This window comes from Sitophilus oryzae, unplaced genomic scaffold (genome assembly GCF_002938485.1).
Source record: "Sitophilus oryzae breed Bouriz unplaced genomic scaffold, Soryzae_2.0 scaffold_1373_pilon_pilon, whole genome shotgun sequence".
NCBI lineage: Eukaryota > Metazoa > Arthropoda > Insecta > Coleoptera > Curculionidae > Sitophilus > Sitophilus oryzae.
In genome coordinates, this window is record NW_022146030.1 from 365,178 (window position 1) to 389,674 (window position 24,497).

General features: G+C 33.0%; 1 protein-coding gene across 1 annotated transcript in view; it reads left to right on the plus strand.

The window, feature by feature from the left end:
* Window positions 1-9,158: 9,158 nt before the first annotated feature.
* The window catches only part of LOC115875330 (pectinesterase B-like), a 33,086-nt gene continuing 17,747 nt past the window's right edge, over window positions 9,159-24,497 (plus strand). Inside the window, exons 1-2 of the mRNA XM_030890752.1 lie at window positions 9,159-9,492; window positions 11,543-11,798. Of these exons, the coding sequence (XP_030746612.1) occupies window positions 9,250-9,492; window positions 11,543-11,798 (499 nt within the window). The 5' untranslated portion in view covers window positions 9,159-9,249. The remainder of the gene's footprint in view (window positions 9,493-11,542; window positions 11,799-24,497) is intronic.

Genomic DNA, 24,497 nt, shown 5'->3' on the forward strand with positions numbered 1-24,497 from the left:
TCTAAATGTAGATGGTGAGTATTTCAACATATGAAAGTCAAAGATTTACATGAACAAATTAGCATTTAACAGCCGTTATCATAAGGACCTCCTTTTGAAATGAGACACAGTTACGTGTTTCTTAAGATTTAGAATAAAACTTACATTTCCATTAGAATAGCTTTAGCCAAAATAGAGAATAGGAGACGTTATATATATATATATAATATATATATATATATATATATATATATATATATATATATATATATATATATATATATATATATATATATATATATATATATATATATATAGAAAGCCCTCTTTTTACGTAATTAAAGCATTTTTGGAAAATAAATTCTTGAGAATCTTAATTTCTTACTACCAAAGTCTAACATTCAAATGTTGTCTAATATTAATGGCTTAAAAGTAAGGCCTTTTAAATATTAAGCAATGGGTTAGAAACACCTTAAAAATATATATCGGTTAAACCTCACTATAGGCGAGTTATCCACGCAGTTCTACATTGAGACTAGGAGTTTCTATCGACACGATGAGTTAACTGGTTTATAAAGTACATATAATTGAACAATTTTGGCAGAATCCTTTATGGAAGTGCCATCTTATGGAGTTTCTGTCTCTGCTTGAGTATGCATATAATAATGTATATGATGTTAAATTGTCACAATTTAATAAATCCACACATATTGATGGCCGTTAAATTGGTTTTCATTTTGGTTGCATTCAATAAACATATTTATAATTTTCAGCTATTTTTGTCTCAAAAAAATGCTTTCTAATTCATTCGATAATTTGCAACAATCAGTTGCTTTAAACATCTACGTATAAGAAAAATTAAGATAATACATTCGGACTGGACACGAATATAATTATACGATCGAAACAAACTTACCTGAAGTTCGATCGTAATTATATGAAGGCGTCCGGTCGAATGTATTATCTTCTGTCCGTTTTTGCCCGAATTCGCTTGAATTAATGAATAAATCTTTGAAAAATGAATACCGACCGCCGCGCCAGGGCCGGCGCCGCCACCTAGACTAGCAACGGGAGGGAATTTAGCTTATAGCTTTAAAATTGTGCACGCAGGGACGGTACTACGTATAGAAAAATCAAGAGAATACATTCGGACTGGACGCCTCATATAATTACGATGGAACTTCACTCAAGGTAAGTTCGTTTGATCGTATAATTTTGTTTAAGTGTAAATCTAAAGTATGTACGAGGTATGTCTTGAGTATGTATTTCAAGAAAATATTTTAACTTCTATAGGGTGGCTCAAAAAAGTGTGAGTGGATCGGGATGAGTTTTTTTTAAATGGAACACCCTGTATATGTTATTGTATTTTTGGCTTCCTTTCAGATCACTTTACATAATCCTAAGACATGATATATATATTTTGATAGTTTCAGAGGTATTAATAAATAAATAAAAATTCTAGATTTTTCAGCTTTTCTTAAAAAAAATATTAATAATTCAAGAACTGTCCTGAAATCAAAACTATATTAGGTATTTACTTTAGATGGTCTGTACCATAGACTTAGAATAAAATATTTTATTCTAAGTCTATGATCTGTACTTACTTTGCTATAATTATGGGAATCGTATTTATTTTTAAATAAATAAAAAATAAATCTGCAAAACTATTAAAAATTTTGAAATACTTTAAATACAAAAAATGTTCATTTTTTAACTCCCCATATAATAAAAAAATAATATACAGGGTGTTCTATTAAAAAACAAAAGTATTTTATAATTTAGAAAGTTTGGCGTAGAATAATAAACATCCTGTATGATTTAAGATTACCATATGTATAGCAAAGTAAGAACAGACCATCTAAAGTAAATACCTAATATAGTTTTGATTTCAGAACAGTTCTTGTATTTTTAATAATTTTTTTAAGCAGTGTTGAAAAATATATATTTTCGATTTATTTTTTTATATCTCTGAAACTATCGAAATATATTTACTCATTTCTTAGAATTATGTAAAAAGTGATCAGGAAAGCCAAAAAATACTATATATACAGGGTTTTCCTTTAAAAAAATCATCCAATTTCCCTCACACACAACCACCTAAAGACAAATATTTTCCTGTTAATGGTACATACTTTAGGTTTGCACTTAAACAAAATTTCCAATTTTTTTTATTCTAGGAGCTACAGATGCCCGACGAGTGGCCGGACCCTATATAATTTTGTCACTGCATTGCTTCGAGTACCACTCAACAAGATAGGATTTTTTACATTTTTTAATTACTTAGTTACTCAAGTTACTCAATGTGTTTGTATTATCTGTACTCATAGTCACTTACGCATCAAAATTTCCAATATTTCTTAGATAATTGATTTTATTTTTAGCTAATGTGCGTGAAGTACAAAACAAAGTGTAACATTAGAGGAAGTCAATTACAATGAAAATATTTTATACTGAATTTAACTGAAGAATGTATTCTGAGTTGGTCTAAGCAGAAATGGCTATTCCTATGATAAAATAAACGAAATATAGTTTATAAATAAAGTTTTGCAAAAATCGTTCGTAAGTCATGTAAGCATTCAGAACGTCAAAATTAGTGGTAGTAATTTTCAATTAGTTGAAAAAGTTAACAAACCTTTAACTTTTTCCAATAATTATATTCAAAAATTGCTAATAATACGTCAAGAGAAATTGTGGTTAGAAATCAAAAGTGTATTGTTTTAACTTGAGAATTTTGTTTAAGTGCAAAATTAAAGTATGTACCGGGTGGCCAACTAAGAATGGGCGCCGGCTGTATCTCAGAAACTACTTATCGTATAACTTTAGGAAAAAAATCTAATAAATAAATCGACCATGAGAAATCGCTGGAAATTATTTTTAAGTTCGAAAAATGTCCGCTAGAGGGCGTTTCTCGGATAGCCAATCAGAAAACAGGGTTTTTCTCAAAAATATGCAGGTGAACAGGTACTTTAAAAATTACTATTGTAATCATCGACAAATTTGTAATTTTTATGGTATAGAGTATTTTGCTCTATCTCATAAAATAAAGTGGTGGGGGAAGTTTAAATTTGCTTTTATTAAAATAAGGATAACTCTGGTTTCGGTTACCCGATTTAAACAAACTAGGGCTCGTTTAAAAGCTTTTCTTCCTTAAGGATCTTCAGTATAAATTTTGTTTCCATATTTTTTTTCGTGGTGGCTAGAGGGCGCTGTTTGACATCATAAGAGATATTGCATGTTTGCATCAAAAAATTAAATAGGAGGCTATATTTCTCTCTGCATAGTTAGAACGAGAATAGAGCACAAAATTTCCAAAATATTAGTGCAAACTGCAACTTTCTATCTTCTCTCTAACTGGAGATATTCAGAGAACAAATCATGTTAGGCTGCCGCTTACGATTATATAGTCTTAAAATTATAGTAGTAGGCTAGGAAACAAAAAGAGGTAAATTAGTTATGTCAAAATATCAAAACGTTTAAGTTCAGTTTTCATGCATGCGAATTTCGGGCGTTTTCTTAAAAAAAAATGACGTCATAAATATTTAAACGTGTTTATGTAACATTATCATCCATCCATATAATTTTTACGAATTTCTTGGTTAATTATACGTAGATAGTAGGTTTAGTTTGGTTTGGTTCTCACATTAAAATGTCCGAAAGTCGGACATTCAATAATTTTAATAAAATTTCTAAGAATTTTGTGCCGCCGTATTGCTTTTAACAGGAAACGGTCGAATTTCGTATAGCTGAAAACTAGGGGTTTATTTCATGTAACGTCATTACAGGTTATTAGTTATTAATCCAAGTTAGTCCTTAATTTTACTTGTTTTCGTGTTTTACTTGTTGTTTTGTGTTACTTATTATTGTATTATAACGTTTATGTCGTTTGGATCACCTTTCATTCAGTTTGGATCACCTTCAGCCGAAGGTGCGAATCTTAACAATATGCACTACTGGTCCAAATAATGGTGCAAGTAGTTCAGCACCAAGACCGTAAGTCGGTAAATGTTTAGGCAGGAATTCTAGGAATTCTACTTTTTTAATTGTCTGAATGAAATGAACTATCCATAATTTCTATTAAATGAATTGCCAATTTTGTTAGGGGATCCATCATGATGAAATTGCATTTGTTGCAATTTCATCAGCATGAATGCAGTTGGTGTATTTGATGCAGATGGTGCAGTTGTGCAGCTTGTTTTGCTATGAATGTGTGGGGCTTCTTGGATACCTCTTACTTTAGTAGATAGAGATGCTGGAGCGGCATATTTCCATGGCCAACTAAGTCTTCAGATTCAATATGCCTGGGTTTTACTGTATGGGGTCGAATCAAGAACGAACATGCATAAATAACAATTAAACGGTATTAAAATGAAATTCAAATATATGTTTTGATATTTTAACGTAACCAAGTTACCTCTTTTTATTTCCTAGCCTACTACTAAAATTTTTAGACTATATAATCCTAAGCAGGAACCTAACATGATTTGTTCTCTTAATATCTTCGGTTAGAGACAAGATAGAAAGTTGCGGTTTGCGCTGTTATTTTGGAAATTTTGTGCTCTATTTAACTGTGCAAAGAGAAATATAGCCTTCTATTTAATTCTTTTATGCAAAAGCGCAATATCTGTAATAATGTCAAACAGCGCCCTCTAGCTACCACGAAAAAAATTATGGAAACGAATTATACTGGAGATTATTAAGGAAGAAAATCTCTTTTAAACGAGCCCTAGTTTGTTTAAATCGGGTAACCTAAATCAGAGTTATCCTTACTTTAATAAAAACAAATTTAAACTCCCCCCACCACTTTATTTTATGAGATAGAGCAAAATACTCTATATCAAAAAAAATACAAATTTCTCGATGATTACAATAGTAATATTTAAAATACCTGTTCACCTGCATATTTTTGAGAAAACAGCTGTATTCTGATTGGCTATCAGAGAAACGCCCTCTAGCGGACATTTTTCGAACTTGAAAATAATTTCCAGCGATTTCTCTGAGTCGATTTACTTTTATATAACGATATTTTTACCCAAAATTGTGTACGATAAGTAGTTTCTGAGATATAGCCGGCGTCCATTCTTAGTTGGCCACCCGGTACTAAGATGTATTTCAGGGAAAAATTGTCAAGGTGTATTACTGGTTGCATAACTGCATTATTGCTACATAACCGCAACGTGCATTGAGGAACCTGGCGAATTCACCAGAAAGTAAAAGAAAATTATAGAATTCTTTAGAAAATTCCAGAAACCATCGCCAGGGGGTATATAACATATACGTATTACTTTTTACAAATATACTCAGGGTTCCCTATTTAACCCCGTGTGCAATTTCTGTGCCGTAAGAAAAAGACAACATAACCCAGCTCCATATTAAAACTGCATAAGTCTATTTCACCCGGATATGGATTGAACTGCGATTGCGCCAAACTCCGATTGATTGTTGTTTTAGTTCTGTTTGGATTACTTTTTATTTGTGCGCGTAAAGAGTGATTTTGTTTAGTTTATTGTTTTCAACTATTTTTTTGATATTTTTCCAACTCCATGATAATGTGTTATAAATAATAAAAATATAAATAAAATTGAAGGTTAGGGGAAATGTCAGTCAACCACTTCCCTTTAAAAACATCGACCAATGAAAACTTCTTCAGGTGAGGCATGCTCAGTTAAATGAATATCCGGGTGAAATAGACTTATGCAGAATTCCATATTGTTCTTTCACTGTTTGGGCTTCACTTTTTGGAGATTAGGCTGAGTATATTTGTAAAAAGTAATACGTATATGGTATATAAGGCCCGCGCTTTGACAGTTGGACCAGTCTGAAGATCGTCTGAAATTTGAGGTTTGAATATACCGCGCTTTAAATAGTGAAATACCGTTAGAGTAATAGTAGTTGCATAAATTGTGTTGTAAATAGTATAAGTTGTGTGTACAGAGTGAGACAAATAAATTCGTTAAGTATTTTATCGTGAGTTTAAATAGTGGACCCACGGAATCCGTAACAATATTTTAAATTCTATAGGGTGGCTCAAAAAAGTGTGAGTGGATCGAGATGATTTTTTTAAATGAAACACCCTCTGTATTATTGCATTTTTAACCTCTTTTCAGATCACTTTACATAATTCTAAGATATGAGTAAATTATTTCGATAGTTTCAGAGATATTAATAAATAAATATTAAAAATATATATTTTCAGCCTTTCTTAAAAAAATATTAAAAATACAAGAACTGTCCTAAAATCAAAAAAACACACCGTATATTATTTTTGCAGTCGATGGATAACTAAAAAATGATCATTTTTTGTATTTAGAGTATTTCAAAATTTTGAGCGGTTTCGGAGATATTCGCGGTTTTATATTTCATATAGCATTTTCCACAGTAAATTTTTATCAAAGCCACCCGATGATTTTTCTCTCATATTTTACCCAAGAACAGTTAACCTAATAGGACTGCTCATTCAGCCAAAAGTGTCCGCCAGATGCATGCGAAAACTACTCGCTTTGTGACGTCATTGTAGCCCTTGTCATGGTTATTAGTCCTTATCCGGCAACAAATAATACACACACGTGGATTATTGGTTACGGAATGCAAAACGTTCATTATTTAGTTTATTTATTTAAACACCTTATATGTATGCAGTATAGAAAATTAACTGTATAAATCGTATTAAATACTGGGATAATTCATTTTTAAGAACAGCAATTCCCAGCATCACCTTTTGCAAGCATTCTTTTTAGAGTACTTCCATATTTCGCTTTAAAATAATTAATAAACAAAATCGTGGGCACTTAGTATGCACTTTGTCACAATCCACAACACAAAATGAACGTATTTATACACTCTATAGCTCTAAAAACTTTAAAGACACTTTTTTCACATTTAAAATTGACAAAATAATTAACTCAAAATGTCTCAGCTGTTATTTTTATAAGTTTACCATAGACAACTAATAATACACACTAAGGCTTTGACAAGGGCTACAATGACGTCACAACTGTCAGCTGAAGCGCGGGAAGAAGCGAACGTACGTCTTATGAGGATGAGCAATCCTATTAGTTTACCGTTCTTGTATCTTACCGTTGAAAGAGCCATATTAAGTAATACTGCGAGTATATGCAAAACCATTAAAAATTTTGATATACTTTAAATACAAAAAATGTTCATTTTTTAATTCTCCATCTAATAAAAAAATAATATACAGGGTATTCCGTTTAAAAAACTAATAAAAATTATTTTAAATTTTAGAAAATTTGGCGTAAAATCTTGAACACCCTGTATGATTTAAGATAGTGTTGATTTCAGGCCAGTTATTGTATTTGTTATAATTATTTAAAGGAAGGTGGAAACAGTAGAACAGGAGAATTCCTAAAGGCTGGTAGCTGTGCTGGTAGGAATGAAGCGCGTACGCTCACTGCAGTATACATGGGCCACTGCCGCGCCGACTGAGATCACACCTACTATACAGAGGATGGGAGTGGTGGAAGACGCCGAATGCCGACGCTGTATGGAAGATAACGAAACAATGAAGCACGTTATGTGTACCTGCCCCGCTGGGGAGAGGACCAGGTTTGAGGTGTTTGGTTTTTTAAAAGGCTGGGTCTTGAAGGTGAACTTTAATGCCCTTTTTCTATTAAAGAGCTTGAAGAAACTGAGCCACAATAGGCCCTCGCAGCCGCAGTGGATGGTCCCACCTGGGACCCACTCTTAATCAATATAATATTTATCATATCTTAGTATTATGTAAAAAAAAGATTATGTAATTGACTATGTAAAGTGATCTGAAAGGAAGTCGAAAATACAGTAATATACAGGGGGTTCCATTTAAAAAAAATCATCCCGATCAACTCACTCTTTTTTGAGCCATCCTATAGAAGTTAAAAATATTTTCCTGAAATACATCCTCGTACATACTTTAGGTTTGCACTTAAACAAAATTCCCAAGTTTTTTATTATAAAGTTAGTATAAAGTTGAAGTATTTTAGTATAAGTTTTTTACACACTGTTTTCTCCGTAAATTTCTAGTTATCTATCTCAGCTATCTTTAAGTGAAAATGTCCTGGTTTACTGAAAAATGTTTATCAGAAACTTTATTTAAAAAATGTTTATACCTATGTGGCGGATTCATCTCTCCAAAAAATCCTATATGGGTTTTTCGTCACTGCAAGAAAATCTACAAAATAAAATAGTTATTTTATGTAAATATTTCTGCGTTAATCCCAAACGGAAACTACTTGTCAGAAGTTAGGTTTAAAGATATACAAGTTATATTTCATCAGGCAATGTTGTATATCTTTAAACCTAACTTCTGACCAGTAGTTTCCGTTTGGGATTAACGCAGAAGTGTTTACATAAAATAACTATTTTATTTTGTAGTTTTTCTTGCAATGGCAAAAACCCCATACAGGATTTTTTGGAAAAACTTTATTTACTAATTCTGTTCGTAAAGTGTCAAAATTAAACTTGTTTTAATACTGAATAGTCGGTAAATGTATTAAATGTATTATGAAACAACTAATTGACAGTTTTTTACACACTGTTTTCCCTGTAAATTTCTAGTTATCTTTCTCAGCTATCTTTAAGTGAAAATGTCCTGTTTTACTGAAAAATGTTTATCAGAAACTTTATTTACTATTCTGTTCGTAATGTAAAGTGTCAAAAATTAAACTTGTTTTAATACTGAATAGTCGGTAAATGTATTAAATGTATTATGAAACAACTAATTGACAGTTTTTTACACACTGTTTTCTCTGTAAATTTCTAGTTATCTTTCTCAGCTATCTTTAAGTGAAAATGTCCTGTTTTACTGAAAAATGTTTATCAGAAACTTTATTTACTATTCTGTTCGTAATGTAAAGTGTCAAAAATTAAACTTGTTTTAATACTGAATAGTCGGTAAATGTATTATATTAAATGATCTTTTAAGAAAATCTTTTTATAATTTTCAGAGTAAAATAACTCGATTATTTTGGTCTCGGTTGATTTCAAAAACGGAAAAGCCAGCCCTGAAAATATTTGCACTTATTTAAGACTCACCCTGTATAAATGTTCTTTTTCGTGATATCGATTCTATTTATATTTGAGTATCCAATAAACATAAATATATAAAAAATAGTACCCACTTAACTAACAATAAAGTGTTAAGTAATTAGTGATTATTTTTTCGCTGGACTATATAAATAGATGCTTTATGAGTAGGTACCTAATCAAACAACAGTGACTCTGATCAAAGAAGTTGTTAAATATTTATCCGGATTAATAGACTAGAATTCTAATATGATTGTCCAGACTATCACCATTTCAATACTTTTGGTGGTTGCTATACAGGCTGACCATCAAACATATCCAGGCAGTGCAAGTCGCCCAATTTTATCTGACTCAGAAGCAGCTCAGTATACAGAAACGAATTATTTAGGTGGATGGAGTCCAGAAAATATCAATACGGTGCAAGCTGATTACACTGTTGGTAGTGGGCAGCAATTTTCATCTGTACAACAAGCAGTAAACGAAGCCATTAATGTAAGTGTGTGAATAAATAATAATCTATATTTTATAAAAATATTTGATATATTTTTTTTATACTTCAGTAATGAATAATATGAAAATTTTATTATTTCCACGTTACAAATATGCAATCTAATTATGAACATGTGGCACCTACTTTAGAATAAACAATGTACTATATACTGCCATTACTCGCTGACGAGTATTCGACACGCATCAAAAGATGGTCACGCAAGGCGTTTTATTTCATGAGCCTTTCTGTGACTGAAAAGCCCGATACGTGATGTTATTTGCCTACCGCACTCCGGACATTCAAAAATCTCATTGCTTTGTTGCCTCTTTACTTTTTGGTTGTCGCTGTTAACTGAGTTTACAATTCTTCTCCATTGAGTTCTATTGTGAACCCCTTTAAGTTTTCGTGGAAAATGTCCTTGTACCTTTTGAGCTCTCCACTTGGCCTCCTCTTACCGTCTACAAGCTCACCGTAAAGCAGAGATTTTGGTATGCTCTCACAGTTAGCTTTTTCAAGGACCTATACGTTTGAGACATGATGGAACCACCGGATTCTTAAGAGTTGTCTAAGGTGTCTCTGTTGCAACTTGTTTAAAGCGTTCATGTGCCGACGGTACGGCACCCAGGTTTCGCTCCCATATAACATGGCCGGGATTATAATTGCTCGGTACACTGCAAGTTTCGTTTTTGTACTCAAGTCATGATTGTAGAAAACCCTGTCTTTTAATTTCCAGAATGCTCTTGAGGCGCTGCTAATCCTGTGCTGAATTTCAGAGTCTATATTGGCCTTTTCCGAAATTAAACTCCGAGGTAGTTAAATTCCGCTACATATTCCAGTAGCTCTTCTCCGATTTTTATAGCATTGTTATGATCTTGCGGGGGAGCGCACATGATTTTGGTTTTGTCGATGTTTAGCTTAAGACCCAAAGCCTCGTATGCCCAGGTATATGTGTTCAACATTTCTTGTAATTGTTGTTACGTGTTTGCATCTAGAGCGCAGTCATCAGCGTATTGAAGTTCTGTGATGAATTTTGTACGTGTTTTTGCCCTGAGTCTTTTTATATTGAACAAACCGCCATCATATCTGTATCTAATGCCCAATCCTCTTTCCTGCAGTTTGCTGTCCACTATAATGGACAGCGCTGCCATGAATATGTTGAATAGGAGAGGCGCTAAGACGCATTCCTGCCTAAGTCCTGTATTTGTCAGGAAGGGATCGCTCAGTGATCCATGATCTGACACTTTTGACTGGTTGTTGTTATGGAGGCATACATTTTACATACTGTAAGAAATTTGTTGGGTACTCAGAACTTTTTCATAATTGCCCAAAGTGCATCTCTGTTCACAGAGTCGAAGGCTTTTGTTAGATCGATGAATGCAACATAAAGTTTAGACTACTGCTCTTTTACTTTTTCCTGTAGTTGGCGGAAGGAAAATGTGGAATCGACGGTGCCACGGTTGGTGCGAAAACCCGTTTGCGATTCTGGAAGGATTTTTTCTATATGTGGGTGCAGGCGATTTGACATAATTTTTGCAAGAATTTTTCCTCCGATAGCCAATAGTGAAATTCCCCGGTAATTTCCGCAGTCTGATGCGCTTCCTTTGTTCTTAAATAAACAATGTAGAATGTAGAATGAAGAATGAGTGAGAAGGGGTTAATCACTGCGACCTTAAAGATCTATTGTGTCTCTTGAGTCATCACATAGTCTATAACCCATAATACCTCTGTTGTAGAGGGACAGGGCATATCCCATCCTCCTCTGACAAGGATGTTCTTCCTCCGAGGGTACACACCCTTCCACGGTTTGAGTTTGGCCCTTCGTGCTCTTCACAGTCGAGGAGCTTGCCTCCGGCTGAGGTATCCGTGAGGTGTAGGCTGGAGTATCTCTCTCCATTTTCTCCACCTCTTTAACTTGGTCTCTCCTTAGACCTGATACCGGTGTTGTCCCGTATCTATAAGAGAGGATATATCTCTCTTTCTCTATTGTCTCCTTTGATTTGAGGTCAATTCCTGTTGTGAAGACCTAACACTAAACACACTGTTTCCTTATAGGCTGGTGGTACATCGAGGAAATACATTCGTATTGAACCTGGTACGTACAACGAAATATTGTACATACCATCTACTAAAGTACCTATAACGCTGTATGGTACTGGGAACTCAGGAGATGTGCATATTTACTTTGACCAAAGTGCTCAAACTACTGGTACTGATTATGCTAATACAGTCAATCCAAACGGAGAAAGATACAAGAGTGGAGATCCAGCATATTCCATGTACGAGAAATGTGCAGGAAATGCTAATATAGGTAAGAATTATCTCTACTCCCTCAACTAGTTCACGAAATAATGAGTCAAAAATATAATAGATCACTAAACGTTCTCCAACCCAGTGTGAGTACATATCAATGAAAAACATCTGACGAGAGGTAGGGGACTCAAAAAACTCACAATCTTTTAGGATGTTTATTTCAAAATGTAATTTGATTTAAAATTGAGGCGACATATTTCGGGATTCATTTAATTCCCATCTTCAGGTCCAGAAAGGCAAAAGTCACACCAGGAAGCCATACCACTCGGAAAAAATAAAACAATTGGATTGTTAAAATTCTTAAACATTATATAAGACTGTGTTTCAGAATTATGGTATAAGCCTTTATTGATTAGAACAACAACGAAGGGTTTTTCTTTTGAGAAATTGGATTGGTTTGCAATTACAATGAGTACAATTGTTTAATGAATTTTAACAATCCAATTGTTTTATTTTTTTTTCCGAGTGGTATGGCTTCCTGGTGTGATTTTTGTCTTTCTGGGCCTGAAGATGGGAATTAAATGAATCCCGAAATATGTCGCCCCAATTTTAAATCAAATTAAATTTTGAAATAAACATCCTAAAAGATTGTGAGATTTTTGAGTCCCCTACCCCTCGTCAGAAATTTTACATATAATAGATCATATGTTATGTTTTTTAGTCATTATTTTGTGATAAAATATAAAACGTGCAAATTATCATAATACGATTTGAAGTTGATTTTAATTTTGAATAACTGTAACGTGCCAAAATTTCACTAAACTATTTTATTTCTTTTCTTTAATAATTTAACGCTAATTGATATTATTATTAGTCTGAAATATCGATCAGTTCAATTCAGTAAACCAAGAATAAATAAATCGTACTTACATGTTAACAAAAGTAATTATTCCATCCTTATTTTTAACTAAACATATTTCACACTTAATAACATTTTTTTGCAGCACAAAACTAGTTTGATTTAATACAATTTAATATTTATTTTAGCCGAAATAGATAAAATAATTCTTTCCGCCGTTAATTCTGTTTATATACTAAATACGTAGGTTAGAAATTTTTGAATTGAACTGTCAAATATTTATTTATATTTTTATTAACATTAACAATTAGGCAACCCAAAATATACTTTAATAAATTGATTATATATTTTTGTATTTTATTTAATCAACAGTAATTATTGAGCCTATTGTCACTTAGTTAAACTCATTAAATTTATGTTGCTCTATTTTAATTTTTTAGGTAGAATTTTCTAAGCATAATTGTCTTAAAAATATCGTATCGATCCGGCAAGTGAGTCATGCGCAATATCTCTAGATTGTTGTTATTTATTAATTTTTGAATGTTTTGATAAGCAAATTTCTATATAACTTTCATTAATCCCGTTAACTTTATTTATTCTATTAATTATATAAATTATTGATATTAACTTTATTTTCCTTTAATATATAACTTTTTTCTTCATGTCTTTATTCAGCTCATGGTTGGCAATCCATATTTTATCAAGGGCTCGTGTTTTTATCTGGCTATTTCTTTGTTGCAAAAAAGGTTTTCGTTTTTCTTGGAACTACCTTGGTTTGGTCACTTTATGTTCAGCTAGTGTGAGGTACAGAGGCCTCTCGGTCATTTTTGTCAAGTTTTTGATTTTTACCCTTGTGGGGATTTTCGAGTGTGCCTCAAAAATTACTGCAGCATCCTATCTTTACCTTTTGTTTTTTTGGACGGTGCTACGGTTTACCGGTGACGGGATTTTCACCTCAAAAGCTGACGTGGGTCAACCAAGCAGCCCGCCTTTTTTTTTTATTGAGCACCCCATTCCATCCAGGGAAGAAATAATATTAATCACCTGAGGATTCGTAGAAAACCCTGAGTTAGCAGGGTTTTTTTCGTCGGAGCCGAAGAGTTTTTTTGTCTGGACCGAAGAAGTTTTTTTGTCTGGGCCGAAGAAGTTTTCTTCTGTGTTGAAGACTTCTCTCTGAGCCAGTTTTTTGTTGGAGCAGTTTTTTCGCTGTATCCATTTTACTTTTTCTGGAGGAGTTGACAGTCGACGGTTGACAGTTGACAGCCGACGGTGTCTACCCAAGATTGATTTGATTTAGAAGATTTTCAACTATTTGGTATCGTACAATTCAATTTTTATTTTTTTCCCTATCTTACGATTTGAATTTCATTGGTGCGTACGAATACTGAACGTAGATAATTTTTTTTAACATTATAATTTAATTAGAATAAATTTTCACATACTTAATTCTGTTAATAAAATAATATTTAATTTTTTTTTCCTTTAATTTTTTTTTGTAAATTTAATACAGCTGACACAGTTTCTTTTTGTCTCTATTTAAAATTTAAATCTATTCATTTTTTTTTATCGATATCTAAATTTCTTGAACTGATGAATTCATAATTATTAGTTGATTATTTTATTTATTTAATAATTATATTATTAATTATTATTATTAGTGAATTGGTTTAGTATTATTTATTTGATTTATTAATTTGTTGATTAATTTGATATATTAGCTGAATTTAGTTGCGCTGATATATACATATATATTTTATTTTGTAAATCTTACGTGATCACGAAAGGTACCTAGGTATTTACGTAATTTTGCTACTTGTGTATTGTGAGATATATTTTTCTGTGCAACAATTTTTTTATTGATTTATTTAATTTACTATTTGCTATTTGGTATTTTCTATTTACTGTTTCCTATATTTTCCTTTTATATTTCAATAGAGGGTACTGAAACTAATCAGTTTGCATTATTTTTTTTTATTTCCTTTGGCCCTATGTTCACATAATTTCTAAGATCTTGACTTTTTTTGTTTATTTATTTACTTTTTTTTTTTTATTTATGTATTTGTGGAACTTGTAAGGCCCTAAATACACCTTGGGGGATTTCTGACTTTTTTTTCCGTCTAAAGTCAGTGGCGCTCTTAACCCGCCCCTACTCTCCGAATTTTCTGAGCTAGGGCATAAATTTGTTCGCGACTAGACCCCTGCAAATTCCATAAATATTTATTTTTCTTAATCGCTAACTTAATAATATTTTTTTCTTCGTATTTTTTTTTACTTTTTTTCTAATTTTTTTTTTCTATTTTCTTTTTAATTTAAAAGAGCCAAGCTAAGGTCAAACGCGTGACAAATTTTATGGCGCCCAACGTGGGCAATTGATTTAAATAGGGCAATTGCATTAAAAAGGGCAATTCTATTAATATCTATTATTATTATATATCTATAGAGACTTAGGGCCAAATAATTTTATATTCATCTTGCTGGTTAATATTTATTCATTTTTTTTCTTTTAATATTATCTTGACTCCTGATTATTATTGATACTGATTATTTTCATTGATTTATCTTTGATTTACCTTTTGATTTACCTTTGATATTTTTACTTACCTTTTTGATTGATATACGTTTTGGTATATAGTTGATTTGCCTTTTCTATTTATCTTTTTCTATTTTCTATTTACCTTTTTTTTTACCTGGCGGATTGCATTACTAACTTACCTGTGATTTCGATATCGATATTTTTAATTTGATATTTACTTACTTTTTCTTTGCTTTATTTTTGTTGACAAGTATTATTTTGCCATTTTACACCTTAAACACTTGGTTTACTTTTTTTGGACTGAACTTTATATAATTACTGATATAATAAATACTTCGTATTTTTTTACTTTATAATTAACATCATTATTTTTTTTAAATTTTACATTTAATAATTAAATTTGTACTTTATTGAAATTTCTTGGCATTATGGATTTCAAAATGAATATTTGTTATCTCAAAAAGGAAATGTTACTTCATGAGCTTAGGGTTCGTGGTGTGTCTGTTGATGATCAAAGTACTGTCGATAAATTGAGAACTACCTTGCGACCTTTATTAAAAATGGAAAAGGCCGGAGCTTTCAAATCTTCTCCCTATAACCTAGAGTTTGATGATGAAAAGATAATTATTCGTACGCTATTAGACGAGGTTAATGAGTCCATTAGTACAGTATCATCGGAAGAGAACGTCCAAAACAAATTTCTGTCCATTCAGTCTAGACTAGTCCATCTGCTTAACCGTGTAAATAGAATACCTGACCAAGTTTTGAACGTCAACCAGCAATCTGAGAAGACCGAACTTTTGATTGATGTTTTAGCAGCAATCGATACTTTAGAATCAACGTCTCGACAAGAACCTCAGTTGAGCAATCACTTTCGAGATCCTGATGATGATATACCATTACATTCCTCACATGTACATAATTCTACTAGTCAATCTGTTCCTTTTGTAAATAGCGTCTCCCCTTCGAAATATCTAAGCCTTGAGAAATGGAATTTAAAATTTACCGGCGACATTAAAAAACTATCAGTCCACAATTTCCTAGAAAGAGTGAATGAGTTGCGCTTGGCTCGTAATATAACTGAAAAACAATTATTTGATTCGGCCATCGATTTGTTCACCGGAAAAGCTTTAAATTGGTTTAGGGCAAATAATAATAGGTTTCAAGATTGGCAGGGTTTAAGCCACCTATTGCGCAGTCATTTTGAGCCACCTGACTATCGTGCTAGACTCTTTAAAGAAATTTTAGAAAGAACACAGGATACCTCCGAGACTATCATTGACTATCTTTCATGTATGCAGGCATTGTTTAGACGCTATGATGGTTTATCCCCAGATACTCAACTGGATATTTTGTGTAGGAATTTATCCCCATTTTATACCACGCAACTTCCTGTTGTAAATACAATTGAAGAGCTTGAGAGAGAATGTCTTAAGCTAGAGGTGAAGAAGTATCGTGCCGAAAGCTACGTACCTCCGTCTAGGAAGAAGCAACAATTTGTCGAACCGGACTTTGCTTTTGTAGGAGTGCAGAATTCACAGCCTTCTACTTCTTATAATTTTATTGATGAAGAAAACCAAGTCAGTGAAATCTCTCGAGGCCTACAGAATAATTCTCATAATTCGTCTAGGGAAATTACTTGTTGGAATTGCCAGAAGACAGGCCACATAAATCGTAATTGTCCTAATCCCAGAAAAATGCATTGCTATCGTTGTGGTACACCAGATGTGATAACTAGAACCTGTCCAAAGTGTTCCAGTTCGGGAAACGGCCCTCGGGGAAATCGTTAGGTCGTGCTATTTCCTCTCAATCCACACTATTAACGGCCCATGCAAATAACACCCAAGATTTTCAAAATAAAATTCTCCTTGACTATATTGTTTCCCATGCGCAAGGCGATCAACGTCCTTACCTTCAAATTAGTATTTTAGGCTATTCACTTTTGGGTTTACTTGATTCCGGTGCGAGTCGTACATTAGTTGGCTTGCCTGGTTACGAAATTCTGTTGAGTCTGGGACTGAAATTAATTAAGCAAGAAAGTTCATGTACAGTTGCGAATGGTGAAGTATGCACTAGTATAGGTTATATTCAAACACCAATAACATTAATGAATAAAACTAAAATTATTGATATTTTGATACTTCCTGGATTATCTCACAAAATTATTCTTGGCATAGACTTTTGGAAATCGATGGAAATTGTACCTGATCTCAGGCAAGACGTTTGGCATTTTTCTGAGAACACTGAACTTGCTCAGATTTGTGGAGTGCAGAGTAAAGACCTTTTAACGCCTGTAGAGAAAACAGCTTTGGATAAATTGGTGGAAGAGAAATTATCTCAGATGGGATCTACTCTTGGTTGTTGTAGAGTTGCTGAACATGAGATAGTTCTTGAACCAGGAACCAGGCCAATAAAACAGCGATATTATCCAGTGTCTCCATACAAACAAAAATTTATTGACGACGAGGTCGAAGAAATGCTTAAACTTGGAGTGATAGAGAGATCGAATAGTCCTTGGTCTAGTCCTGTCTGTCTTGCTCGGAAGAAAGATGGATCTTTCAGATTTTGCATCGATTTTCGCAAGCTGAATGAACGCACGAAGAAAGACGCCTGGCCCATTCCTTATATTTCCACAATTTTAGATCGGTTACGGAATGCCCAATTTATTAGCTCGGTTGATATTAAATCCGCTTTTTGGCAGGTACCGTTGAATGAGAGTTCTCGTGAGTACACTGCATTTACAGTGCCTGGGAGAGGCTTGTTCCAATTTCGCAGAATGCCGTTTGGTCTATCAAATGCGCCTGCTACTTGGCAGCGTATTGTTGATACAATTTTTGGTCCGGAACTTGAGCCAAATGTTATGGTCTACCTCGATGATATTGTTATTTTATCTTCATCTTTTTCCGAACACCTGAAACTTTTGGAAATTGTTTTTGACCGCCTTGCCAAAGCTGGTCTTGTCGTGTCTTTAGATAAGTGCAATTTTTGTAAACCAGAATTGCGTTATCTAGGTTATCTAGTAGATGCCCAAGGACTTCGTCCAGATCCAGAAAAAGTAGAGGCCATTGTCAATATTCCTCCACCCAAGAATATTAATGAAGTTCGTCGATTCGTGGGTACAGCATCGTGGTATAGGCGTTTCGTTCCAAATTTTTCCTCGCTTCTTGCACCTATCCTCAACCTCACGAAGAAGAATGTTAAATGGAATTGGACTGATGATTGTCAGAAATCATTCACACTACTCAAAGAATGTTTAGTTACTGCCCCTATTTTAACAGGACCCGATTTTGAGAAGCCCTTTTGTTTACAGACCGATGCGTCGTCATACGGACTTGGAGCTGTTCTTACCCAAGAATTTGAGGAGGGTGAAAAGGTCATATGTTATCTTTCCCGTTCACTTACCAAGCAGGAAATGAAATTATCTGTAACAGAAAAGGAATGTTTGGCTGTAATATGGTCAGTAGAAAAACTGAGACACTATTTGGATTGCGTACATTTTAAGGTAATCACAGACCATGCCTCTTTGTTGTGGCTGCATAATGTAAAGGACCCTCAAGGTAGATTAGCTCGCTGGCAGTTGCGTCTGCAACAATTTGATTTCGAACTTATCCATCGGAAGGGAAAATTCCATATTGTTCCTGATTTTCTTTCGAGATCCCCTGTTGTTCCTATCGATTCTGTCCAGATTTTAGATTTACCCCAATTTTCTAACACGACCGATAAATGGTATAAGAATATGTTACAAAATGTTCAAGAAAATCCTGTAAAATTTCCTTTATGGCGTGTGGAAAATAATATTTTATATAAGTTTGTAAAATCGCGTATACCAGAGTTATCTTCGTCAACGGAATGGAAGATGGTAGTTCCGAAAGATAAAAGAAAGGACATATTCCACAGGTGTCACGATATTCCTGCTGCAGGACATGTTGGTGTTTTCAAGACTCATGCTAAGATTGGTCAGCTTTACTATTGGCCAAAATTAAAATCAGATGTTATTCGTTACGTGAAATGTTGTGTAGAATGTGCTCAAAATAAGGTTGAACAAAAGCGTCCCGCAGGTCTAATGGGAGAGCGTCCAGAAATAACCGAACCGTTTCAAGCCATCAGCCTTGATTATATAGGACCCCTGCCTCGTTCCAAGAAGGGACATTGTTACATTTTAGTAATTTCGGATTATTTCAGTAAAGCCGTCTTCTTGTATCCTTGTAGATCGGCTAATTCTAAGAGTTTGGTAGAGCACGTCGAGAAATTTTTCTTACTTTTTGGCACACCTATGTTCCTGACGTGTGATAACGGCGTGCAAATGAAATCCAAAGATTTCCAGGATTTGTGTAAGAAATATAAGTCACGAATATTTTACACCGCAAGTTATAATCCCCGCGCTAATCCTGTTGAACGTCAAAATAGAGTAGTGAAAACGATGCTTCGAACATATGTTAAACAGGAAAATCACAGGACGTGGGATGAACATCTACAGGAAATTGGTTGTGCTATCCGAACTTCGCCAAGTGAGACTACAAAATACAGTCCATATTTCGTGTTATTTGGTAAGGAACATAAATTGTATGGCAATTTTAATAAAGTAGATAATAAGAATGTTGATATAGATTCGTATGTGAAGGTCCGCCAGGAAGGTTTTATTAAGTTATATAAACAAGTCCAACAAAGAATCGAATCCTCAAGATCTAACAATGCTCACAGGTATAATTTACGTCGCCGTCCAGCATTTTTCAACCCAGGTGACAAGGTTTGGCGCAGAAATAAAGTTCTTTCCGATGCTGCTTGCTATTATACTGCAAAATTAGCGCCACCGTACATAGGACCGTTCACCATCAAACGCAAATGCGGTTCTTGGTCGTATGAACTCCAAGACGACCTAGGTTGCTCAAAAGGAATCTGGCATGTACAAGATTTAAAACAGTACACCGACCCAGCACTTGCCAATGAAGTTTCAGATCCTGATGAGTAACTGTTTTATTCTATTTTTTTTTCTGAGGTAGCGAGTAGGTATACTCCCAGTGGTGGTCCGACCTACTTCAGGGATGCGCCCCTGCCCACGCGAGCCGTGATTTGCTCTCAATCCTATTTTCCTGAGGGGAATCATGTCCTAACCTTTAATCCTATCCAATGCCAAAATCCTTGTCCTACCTCCTGTTCCATTTAGAATTTAGAGTCCCTAGAATTAGTTATTATTAGATTAGTTTTTTTTAGTTACAGTACCTTTAACCCTTATCAGTTAGTACCTTTAAAGTCATATAGTTTGTAATTTTTATTTCTTTTCGTTCCTAGTTACTTATAATTATCAATTTCTTTCTCATTTATATCTTACTTCAGTTCACTTTTCTATTTGCTTTCAATAATTTTCTTCGCTTTCTCTTAGTATACATTTAGTAGTTCTTGTTTATCATCGTCGGAAAATTTTCTCCTTAAATTTCCCTCCTATTCCAAGGAGAGGGGGGGTTGTAACGTGCCAAAATTTCACTAAACTATTTTATTTCTTTTCTTTAATAATTTAACGCTAATTGATATTATTATTAGTCTGAAATATCGATCAGTTCAATTCAGTAAACCAAGAATAAATAAATCGTACTTACATGTTAACAAAAGTAATTATTCCATCCTTATTTTTAACTAAACATATTTCACACTTAATAACATTTTTTTGCAGCACAAAACTAGTTTGATTTAATACAATTTAATATTTATTTTTAGAAATGAAATAGATAAAATAATTCTTTCCGCCGTTAATTCTGTTTATATACTAAATACGTAGGTTAGAAATTTTTGAATTGAACTGTCAAATATTTATTTATATTTTATTAACATTAACTATTAGGCAACCCAAAATATACTTTAATAAATTGATTTATATTTTGTATTTTATTTAATCAACAGTAATTATTGAGCCTATTGTCACTTAGTTAAACTCATTAAATTTATGTTGCTCTATTTTAATTTTAGGTAGAATTTTCTAAGCATAATTGTCTTAAAATATCGTATCGATCCGGCAAGTGAGTCATGCGCAATATCTCTAGATTGTTGTTATTTATTAATTTTTGAATGTTTTGATAAGCAAATTTCTATATAACTTTCATTAATCCCGTTAACTTTATTTATTCTATTAATTATATAAATTATTGATATTAACTTTATTTTCCTTTAATATATAACTTTTTCATGTCTTTATTCAGCTCATGGTTGGCAATCCATATTTTATCAAGGGCTCGTGTTTTTATCTGGCTATTTCTTTGTTGCAAAAAAGGTTTTCGTTTTTCTTGGAACTACCTTGGTTTGGTCACTTTATGTTCAGCTAGTGTGAGGTACAGAGGCCTCTCGGTCATTTTTGTCAAGTTTTTTTGATTTTTACCCTTGTGGGGATTTTCGAGTGTGCCTCAAAAATTACTGCAGCATCCTATCTTACCTTTTGTTTTTTTGGACGGTGCTACGGTTTACCGGTGACGGGATTTTCACCTCAAAAAGCTGACGTGGGTCAACCAAGCAGCCCGCCTTTTTTTATTGAGCACCCCATTCCATCCAGGGGAAGAAATAATATTAATCACCTGAGGATTCGTAGAAAACCCTGAGTTAGCAGGGTTTTTTTTTCGTCGGAGCCGAAGAGTTTTTTTTGTCTGGACCGAAGAAGTTTTTTTGTCTGGGCCGAAGAAGTTTTTCTTCTGTGTTGAAGACTTCTCTCTGAGCCAGTTTTTTGTTGGAGCAGTTTTTTTCGCTGTATCCATTTTACTTTTCTGGAGGAGTTGACAGTCGACGGTTGACAGTTGACAGCCGACGGTGTCTACCCAAGATTGATTTGATTTAGAAGATTTTCAACTATTTGGTATCGTACAATTCAATTTTTATTTTTTTCCCTATCTTACGATTTGAATTTCATTGGTGCGTACGAATACTGAACGTAGATAATTTTTTAACATTATAATTTAATTAGAATAAATTTTCACATACTTAATTCTGTTGATAAAATAATATTTCACTTTTTTTTCCTTTAATTTTTTTTTTGTAAATTTAATACAGCTGACACAGTTTCTTTTTGTCTCTATTTAAAATTTAAATCTATTCATTTTTTTTATCGATATCTAAATTTCTTGAACTGATGAATTCATAATTATTAGTTGATTATTTTATTTATTTAATAATTATATTATTAATTATTATTATTAGTGAATTGGTTTAGTATTATTTATTTGATTTATTAATTTGTTGATTAATTTGATATATTAGCTGAATTTAGTTGCGCTGATATATACATATATATTTTATTTTGTAAATCTTACGTGATCACGAAAGGTACCTAGGTATTTACGTAATTTTGCTACTTGCGTATTGTGAGATATATTTTTCTTGGTGCACAATTTTTTTATTGATTTATTTAATTTACTATTTGCTATTTGGTATTTTCTATTTACTGTTTCCTATATTTTCCTTTTATATTTCAATAGAGGGTACTGAAACTAATCAGTTTGCATTATTTTTTTTTTATTTCCTTTGGCCCTATGTCTACATAATTCTCTAAGATCTTGACTTTTTTTGTTTATTTATTTACTTTTTTTTTATTTATGTATTTGTGGAACTTGTAAGGCCCTAAATACACCTTGGGGGATTTCTGACTTTTTTTTCCGTCTAAAGTCAGTGGCGCTCTTAACCCGCCCCTACTCTCCGAATTTTCTGAGCTAGGGCATAAATTTGTTCGCGACTAGACCCCTGCAAATTCCATAAATATTTATTTTTCTTAATCGCTAACTTAATAATATTTTTTTTCTTCTTCGTATTTTTTTTACTTCTTTTCTAATTTTTTTTTTCTTTTTTTTTAATTTAAAAGAGCCGAGCTAAGGCCAAAACGCGTGACATAACTTTCAAACGAGTCGATTAAGTGAAAATTCATATCAGACCTTTTTTGGAGACCGTTCAATTCCCTACAAGAGTGTGTATTGATTTTTGCAAAACGCTGATTTGTTAAAACGCAAGGAAATTCCGCAAAAAAATTGTTTCCCCATATTATTTAAATGGGAAATAGAAAATCGCGATGACACTACGACACACTAAGTTAATGAATTCCGAAAAAAAATGTCCAAAACAACCTCTTAATAATAACATTAAAAGCTCAAATTTTTCCAGAATTGTTTTTTCATTATCATGGACAATATTTTCACGGTAACTAAAATATTTTTTTTGTGCACCCTAGTGTACAGGGTGGGTCAAATTCAACGATTTTAAAGGGAAAATATTGGTGTCTGGAGCTCAATTTTTATCTAAAACAAGATGGTGAAAACCGCACTCGATATCTGTTGTCGTTTATGAGTTACGGAGTGTTTTTCAAAAATGTACATTTTAACAAATTGCTGTACCTTTTTTGCTCTGGAAAATTCTGTATTTCTGTGAAAACATTTTCAAAACACCTTTTTACGTAGAATGTAATGGTTTAAGTATAATTTTTATAAAATTAATAATTTAATAGTCATCAACAGAAAAATTGATTTTTTATTTAGGACGCCCTGTATATTTTCATTCAGTGAAAAGAAATTAAAATTACCTTTCCAAAAAATATAGCACACTTGATATTTTGTTACAGTCCCCTTCGAAATATTTGCCACTTTTGACTAATATTCTTTGGACCCCTTATTGATAATCTGCCCCTAATGGAAATGGAACTCAAAAACATATTTTTCAATATTTAGCGAGACGAGGCACCACCTCAGAACGCTGTAGTTATCAACAAATTTTCGCAGCCAATTTCGAGAATAAATGAATAGTTAACCAAGATCCCAATCGTTGGCCGTCGAGGCAACCGGACTTAGTGCCTATGAATTTTTATCTTTGCGGAAGACTAAAGGTTCTTAGTTTTATTTTTTTTTAATTGCCGTGTAATCTAAACAAGAATTAGAAGTACTTAGTGGTTATGGGAGGGTATCTCTCACCCCCACTAAGTTAATGAATTCCGAAAAAAAATGTCCAAAAACGGTCCCGTCTGTCCATAACAGAAGACGGTCAACATGTCGAACACCTGTAGCAAAATCTCATGTCTTGGTCTGCTATTAATTTTTATTGTTAATAGATATAGGTTAAATGTATTGATGTTGTTAAATATAGTTTAAATTGTTATAAGATTTTGCATTTCACATTGCAAACATTATTTTGGGTTTAATTGCTGCTCATAGCTAGAATTTTTTTGCATACAGCCGGCGGCGTTTAAAGCCTACTTATCCAAAGTGGGCGAATTTTTATAAACTCTATATCTCGAAGAGGAATCGAGCAAAATATCAAGTGTGCTATATTTTCGGAAAGGTAATTTTAAATTATTTTCAATGAATTATAAATATACAGGGTGTCCCATATAAAAAAAAATTCTTAAT